Source organism: Arachis ipaensis, chromosome B7, assembly GCF_059453495.1.
Source record: "Arachis ipaensis isolate K30076 ecotype BB chromosome B7, ASM5945349v1, whole genome shotgun sequence".
NCBI lineage: Eukaryota > Viridiplantae > Streptophyta > Magnoliopsida > Fabales > Fabaceae > Arachis > Arachis ipaensis.
The window spans coordinates 127,246,224-127,254,583 of NC_142442.1; the positions used below are offsets into that span (position 1 = coordinate 127,246,224).

Consider the following 8,360-nt stretch of genomic DNA (forward strand, 5'->3'; position numbering starts at 1 on the left):
CCTTCGATGGCTACCTTTGCTCCGGGACTTTGCGGAGTGTACAGCGTTTTCCTGGGCTCGGCTGTGCTGGTCTGGACGTATCAGTCCCTTTCTTTGGCGGCTTAGTAGGGCGTCACGGATATCGCTGGCTGTACTCCGTTGTTGATGTCCTGGATTTATCAGAGATTCCTCCAGTGGTGTCCACCAGATAAAGGCGTCTATCGATCAGTATCCGCTGGCTGCGAGGTGAGAAATGTCTTTTTATGTATTTGAGTTAAATAATTTTGTTAAATCTTTTGGTATGTTAATTAACAAACTCTTGAATCGGGTCATGAAATTCGTAGCCATGTGTCTGATACAGTAAGCATGGAACGCCCTAGGGGGATGCCACCCGCTATCATCGGCTCCTAGGGCGGCCTTGATGGCCTGAGATCTGTCAGATATAACCAGTAAGCCGTCTTGTGGAGTCACGTGGTGCCTCAAATTAGTAAGAAAGAACGACCATGACTCGGTGCTCTCAGACTCAACAATGGCAAAAGCAATTGGCAGTATGTTGCTGTTGCCGTCTAGCGCCACCGCTATAAGCAACACTCCACCATACTTACCATACAAATGCGTGCCATCTACAGAGACGAATGGCTTGCAATGCTTGAAGGCCTCAACATATGATGGAAAAGCCCAGAATACTTTGTCGAACATGCAGCAGTCACACACCACGAGGTGTCCTTCGTAGTACGGTTTGACGCGTAGGTCACATATGGTGCCGGGGAAACAGCTCTGTAGTGCCTGAAGCAGCTTCGGCACCTTGTTGTATGACTCTTCCCAATCACCGTAGATCCATGCAATTGCCTTCTGCTTTGTCATCCACACCTTTCTGTATGACGGTTTAAAGTGATAGCTTGTCTGGACCGCACCTTACAACACCGGGATACTCATAGACGGGTTGGACTGAATCAAGGGCAATATGACTCTACAGATGAGACTGCTATCTAACTGACAATGGTCTTGAGACATGGTGGGTGCCAGACAGCTGTGTGGTCCACCAAACCTCCGAACCTCCCTAATGACAACAAAAAATTTATTCTTACAAATCATCTATAAACAAAATAACATATCATACAAAACTACTCAAATTCACAATTAAAGTTGAACATACCAGTATCCGAGATTCTGACGAAGGGCCACACGAAGGCTCCATTGACACCCACTATCGGCTTGACGGCACTGCACATGGTACTTTAACCGGTCGGACTCTATCACCCGGTACTCAGCACTCCTGTGAATACTGTAGTTCTTCACATCTTGAAACACCACTTCTCGGCTTCTGAACTTGTGTCCGACCCGAAACTCCACACCGCCGACTAGGTTGTAATCCACTCCACAGGTGTCAGAAACCGGGATCCTCATGCATGACGTCCAGATCTAAACTGTGATAGTGACTTGGCACAGCCGATAGCGCCGAAATCGGGTGAGGTGGAGGTAGCACATGGCACGGCACAGCCCCTGCAGGTGTCTCCGGCACAAACTCATCCTCATTGCCACCATCGGAAGACTCACTGTCTCCACTGTTCGCCACGTAATCCTCGTCCGACTCCTCCTCACCCTCCTCTGCCTTATGCTCCGGAATCGCGACATGAATGGGCGGTGGTGCGAGAAGTCGGTCGTCCTGCACATAGGTGTCCTGTGCGGAACTCCCTCTACCACTGTGACCCACCTCGGCGGACAGCTCCATTACCTGTTCACACATGATCCTCCCATGAATGTTGAACATCAGTCGCACATGCTCGTCCCCGTGAAGTCGGAAATGTCGAAACCGGAAGACTCCATTTCCCATGGGTGCCAACAACATGTACGCCACCCTTCCGATTTCCCTCGCTTGTGTCCCACCAACCTTGCTAAATATCAAACTCTTCAAATCCGACAACGTCTGCACACGCTGAGTGCGAAAAAATATCGGATCGTGACACTCAAATGTCACCCCGTTGTCGCCATTTCTCATATGACAATTCGGATAAAGAAGCACAACTATGAATGGATTGTTACTGGCTATTCAACTTTGTTTTTGAGAGAAAAAAGAGACAGAGAAAGGATATGAAATGTGTGTGAAGAATACCAAGGGTTACACATCCTTTTATAGATGCTGAATATTTTCTTATATATATATATATATATATCGTTTACAGTGTAAACGAGATATAGCAAGAAAATTTAATCGGTAAACTCTCTAAAAAATACTTATTTTGGTAAATATTACATTTATTTTATTTATTAAAATAAAAAATCCCTCACACACTCGTTCGCTCACATACATTAAAAGTTCTTCTCTACCATTATCCAGCTATTACTGGAAATCAAGCCTTCGTATGGCTACGTATGAGGCAAATAGGTTTGTCACTCTTATATTGTCTTAGTCAATTCACAAGTCATGATTTGTGAAATAATATAAACTGGTGTTCTAAAAATCGAACTGGACTGGCTAGATTGTAACAATCAAAATTTATAGGGGTGTTCATGGATCGGATCGTATCTGCAGATCCGCAGTAAATATTCGCATCCGATCCAAAAATTACGGATACGATCCGATCCGCAGATTGATTGGATCGGATAGGATTCGATCCGCACTCTTTACGGATTGGATCGTAGATATCTGCTCTACATCCGCATATCCAATCCGCGGATCCGCAGATCTGCACAATAACAATTAAAAATAAATAAATATATATATGTTTGTTATTATATTTACTTGTTTGTTTGTTTTAGTTAGTAATTATTATTCATATATTGTATTATTTTATTTTTGTTATTTAGGAAAAGTTTGATTAAAAATATTTTAGGAATAAATAAGTTTAAAATTGTGAAAGAAATATTTTTATTAAATTTTTTACATATAAATATGATTAAAAAGAGAAGGTTCAATTATGTGGATATATCTGATATCCGATCTGATCCGACACTAAAAAACGCGGATATCATATCCGATCCGATCCGATGGGAATTGTGCGGATCGGATCAAATTTTCGGCCATATTCAATCTGATCTGATCCGCGTAAACCCCTAGAAACTCAATTATCTAGCTGGTTCAATTGAGGTATAAAATCGTCTTGCAAAAAATTAATCTAAGAATCAGCTAAACCAATGATTAACCGATGAACTGTCGGAATCGGCCGAATTTTTTTAGGGTTACCGGTTCGCTTTTGATTTCCTTTATATATATATATATATAATGCAACCCAGTTAGCTACTGGTGCAGAATTTATAACCCACATACTAACCGGCAAGTGCACCGGGTCGTACCAAGTAGTATCTCAAGTGAATGAGGGTCGATCCCGCGAAGGTTGATGGATCAAGCAACAATGATTGAGTGATTGGCTTAGTCAGACAAATAGAAAATGGTGTTTTGAGAGTTCAATTGCATCAAACAATAAATTCAGAAAATCAGAAAGCAAGAAGTAAACGGGTTGTGAAATATATGGAGAAAATAGTTAAGGTTTCATAGATATTTATTTTCCGGATTAACTTTTCTTACCAACTAGTTTAATCATGCAAGATTCAATTCATGGCAAACTATATGTGACTAAACCCAATTCCTTAGAGACCTTTTTAGTCTCCTCTAACCTTCATCAACTGCCAATTCCTTGGTCACTTGATTCCAATTAAAGGGTTAAGCTCAATTCTAGTTTATATGCCACAGAAATCCTAATTACCCAAATATAAGAGGATTATATGTCACATATCCCGTTAAGTCCAAATAATTAGAAATTTAGGAGAAATTATTTTCAAACTATTGGTCAAGCAAAGAGCTTTTCTAAGTTTTACAAGAACTCAAATAGAACAAGGGTCATACTTCCGTTCCACCCAGATTCATAAGATAAAGAACGAAAACAATTCTTGAATTTGAAATCAATACATGAAGTAAAATAGAACAGTAATGGTATTAATCCATAGAATAAATAAAGCTCCTAACCTTAACTGTGGAGGTTTAGTTGCTCATGGTTCAGAGAGAAAACTAGGGTTCTGAAAAACTATAAAGTGCCGAATGAGGTAAGAAAAGGAGAGATCCCCAATGGCTGATTCTTTTCCCTTTTATATCTAGTCCTAATTAATGTAAAATATATTTTCTAAAACTAAATAATATTTTTTCCTATTTGTGATTAAAATAAAAGTTTTAATAAAAAATCTAAATTAATCTTTGAATGCATCTTTTTCTTTGGCATGGGGACCATGGCTCATCATTGTATTGGCGCCTGACTTCACATTCAGGTGTGGCTGAGGTAGTGTGAATTGCAATGCACGTTCTTCTTCCGGAGCCTAACTTGGTGAATCCCAAGTTATATATCGTTGGAAAGCTCTAAAAGTTAGCTTTCCAATGCTACTAGAATCACGTCAATTGGATCTCTGTAGCTCAATTTATTTCTGTTCGAGTGCGGAGAGGTCAGAGTTGACAACATCATTCACTTTCTTTTCTTTTTCTACAGAAACTCCATCAAATCCAACCGAATGCTACCTGAAATAAACAGAATTGTACACAACTCAAAGTAGCATCCATAGTGCCTAAAAGATATTTAAATCTTGATTAAACTTAGCAATTCAAATGCAAATTCACTAGAAAAAGATAGAAAAGATGCTCACGCATCACAACACCAAACTTGAACTGTTGCTTGTCCTCAAGCAACCAAAACTAATATAGTCTTAGGATGTGAATTTGCACGAGAAATGAGTGTTCAATTAAGCTCCTGTATCTTCATAAAGTGGGGTTTATATACTACAATCCTGAATAATTTTGGCATCTCACTATCCTTTGAATAAAAGGAATGTCACTGTAATTCGGAATTAGAATCTGAATAATATTATGAATTCTCTAATCTTTTTACTTCGGATTAATCCTTGAACATAACAAAATTTCTTTCATTCTCTTTTCTTTGGTGCTTTGCACTTTGAGCCTAGCCGTGACTTTAAATGCTTTGTCTCACGCTTTACTTGACACAAAACACCACAAGCACTTAATTGGGGAACTCTCTTTAGTTCTGATTTTTTCCTTCAATTACTCCCAGACAGTAGTGCTCAAAGCCTTTGGCATACTCTGTTAAATGCACTTGATCTCGATTCTTAGTGCTCTGTCTCAAGGATTACTTGACACATTTACACCACAAGCATATAGATAGGGAAACAACTCTTTGAACTTTTAATCATGTCTGACCTCCCTAGTCATTAATGCTCAGAACCTTGGACCTTGCTTTTATTTTTCTTTTTGCTGTTTCTTTTGCTTCAAGGATTAAGCTTTTGTTTACTTCAGAGAATTCATAATAGTTCTCTAAATTCTTGTTCCTCATACATCAACATTCTTTGATTCAACTTCAAAGATGCACTGTTCATATCATACATTCAGAATCACAGATAATACCACCACATTTAACTAAATAAGACTACTCTTTAATAACAACTCAATTTCTCATGCAAACATCACATCTTTTCATTTTCTTTTTAGATTCAAGCTCAGTGAATGGTACATGAGACATCTCTTTAATTAAAAGATAAATAACTAAAATTTCAAAATAACAGAATTAAACTAGAACCTAAGACTTAGAATTACTAAAGATCATGCAGACATTCAAGTAAAATAACAAAAAATAGGAATATAACATAATCAGAACGGAAGAAAATATAGAATAAAAGGAACCCAATCACCTCAGTTATCTTAGTAGCCGTCTCATTCTTCAGGTTATGTTCCTTCGTGAAGATGATTCGCCTCCCTTTGATACTATTAAAATAAACAAAGCTATAAGCGAAGCGACAACACCAAATTTAAAAGTTTGCTTGTCCTCAAGCAAAGAAAAATTGAAAATAGGGACATAAAAAGTGCACAAATGAGTAAAACAAAAATTATGACAGAAAAAAATATAATATAAGAATAAGAAAAATTATTATTATTATTATTATTATTATTATTATTATTATTATTATTATTATTTTCTTTTTTTTATATCTATATATATTATTCATTTATTTATTTATTTTATTGTTATTATTATTATTTAATTTTAATTTTTTTTAGGGGATACATATATATATAAAGGGAGGGGCTGGGGCTAATATATGTATAAGGAATGAGTCACGGTGGGGTCTTGGTTAGGAAATGATAGGATTTGTTGTATGAAGAGGAGTGGTGTGGGGGTCATGGGATATTGTTCTTGTGTGTTTATTCAATGGGATGGATTGGCTTTATACAGGGATTGGGAAATCAAAGATATGGGGAGGAAATTAAAGATATGATTTAGGAATGGAGATATTTGGTTTATATGGTAAAGGAGAACAGTGAAGCTGGCGCCTAACTTGGTGGAATTGGAGTTAGGTGCCGTAGTCTCTTTGTGTATATGGCCTCTTCGCGCGTAATTTGGATTTTTCTAAATTAGGCGCCATGTTTTCCCTTTTTTTTTAAAGAGAAAAATTATTATTTTTATCTATAAATTTTACGAACGCTGACAAAAATAGTGACAGACTCAGAAAAATTGATTGACGGGATAAAAATATATAAAGATAGAATTTAGATAGAAATATATTTATAGTTTGAAACAAAAATTATATATATATATATATATTAAAAAATTAGAAATATACATACGTTGAGTTTTCAAATTAATTTGTTTATGATAGAAAAAAAAGGGAATGACATTCATGTAAGAGAGGGTATTCTATTGTGATGTTAAATTATGTTCTACTGAGTATATAGGTGATATCTATTATATGGGAATTTTGTTAACTGTTCAGAAAGGTTGCACAATATATGAGTCTATTATGACAGTTAATAGGATTATATATCCTAGCTTCCAAAATGCTTTTTATTCATTGGGACTACTGTATGACGATAGAAAATTCATTACAGCTATTAATAAGGTTTGGTCATCAATTGAGAAAACTATTTGTGATGTTATTGATATCTAATAGTGTTAGCAAACTAAATTGTATTTAAAATGTAACTTGGACATTATTAACTGACGGGATACTATATAAGAGGAGAAAAATATTGAAAAACTAAGGTATTTCATTGTGGTAATTAAATCATGATCACATGTAAAACTTTACTTGCCAAAATCAGTATTCACCTATGGACAACTTTACGTTGCTTTGTCAAGAGTTAGGAGTCGCAATGGCTTGAACATTCTGATTCTAGGCTAAGATAGCAATCCAAAGTCATCAACAACAAATGTCATGTTCAAAGAAGTTTTTAATAATATTTAGGTAAGAAAAATAGTATTTTCGTTTTAGTAACATGTTATGATTTATACTTTTGTACGAATATTTATCGTAAATTTAACTAATTTATCTATAACTATACTTTTAGACTTAAAATGAAATGTGTAACATATAGCACAACATCATATGGCAATTGTTTATCTAATGATGTTAGTAAAATATTCTATTGTCGATAATTTTTTGTTACATTTTTGGTATAAAGTTTAGTGCAAAATTGATATGCTACCAATACAGTTATATATATTCTTATCTTTTTAGGTCTCTTTTCTTATCGTTCAAGAATATTATAAATTTTAAACTGTTTTATTTGTATTTTATTTTAAGTAAATATAAAATAACATATTCAATACACTTATTATATAATAACGATGATAGTATTATATTAAAGTTAAAAAATTTATGATTATAAAATACTATTTTTAATTTATCATGTCAAATTAAAATATAAGTCCGTGCATCGCACGGGTTTAACACTAGTACATATATACATACATAAATTAATTAACTCGTAAACAATATATTAATTTAGATTATGATAAAAAATAATTTATAATTATTCTCTCTTTATTTTTGACAAAACTAAATGTTATTTTTATATATGTATTCTTAAATAATTATTTAACTATTTATTATTTCTTACTTAATTGTGATGTTTATTTCTTATAATATTTACAGTATAAATAAAATTTTTAACTAAAATAATTATTATAGAAAAGACCATTTTAATAAAAAATATTAATATATAAAGAGTATGTTTTTAGTGTTAACTAATATTTAAAAAATATTACTAATAACTAAAGTTATGTTTAATTATAAAATTAAGTTTTAACATGATTATTAATTAATTTGTCAGTGTAGTGATGTTAATTATAATTATTTGTTGATTAATTAATTAATTTTTTTCAAAACATAATCTAATAAAAAGACAAATATATACATCTATATATATTTATTAATTACTTTATAAAATATTTGTGGGGGCAAGTGCCCCCTTTCTCCACTACCTGGGTCCATCTCTGGACAAAAGTACCCATCAAACAAGAAAACTAACGTTGTACCATGAAAGATGGATTCCGTGTGACAATAGTACCTAAACCGTGATTTTTCGTTGACTTTTTAATAAAATTTTC

General features: G+C 34.4%; 1 protein-coding gene across 1 annotated transcript; it reads right to left on the bottom strand.

The window, feature by feature from the left end:
• Window positions 1-240: 240 nt before the first annotated feature.
• Window positions 241-843, bottom strand: LOC148554068 (uncharacterized). The gene has a single exon (XM_088494965.1). It carries the CDS (start codon window positions 841-843, stop codon window positions 241-243), a length of 603 nt encoding a protein of 200 aa, XP_088351091.1.
• Between the last annotated feature and the right edge of the window lie 7,517 nt (window positions 844-8,360).

Bases quoted from the DNA above. Each gene is read 5' to 3' on its own strand.
- LOC148554068 (XM_088494965.1), bottom strand. From the start codon at position 843: ATGACAAAGCAGAAGGCAATTGCATGGATCTACGGTGATTGGGAAGAG.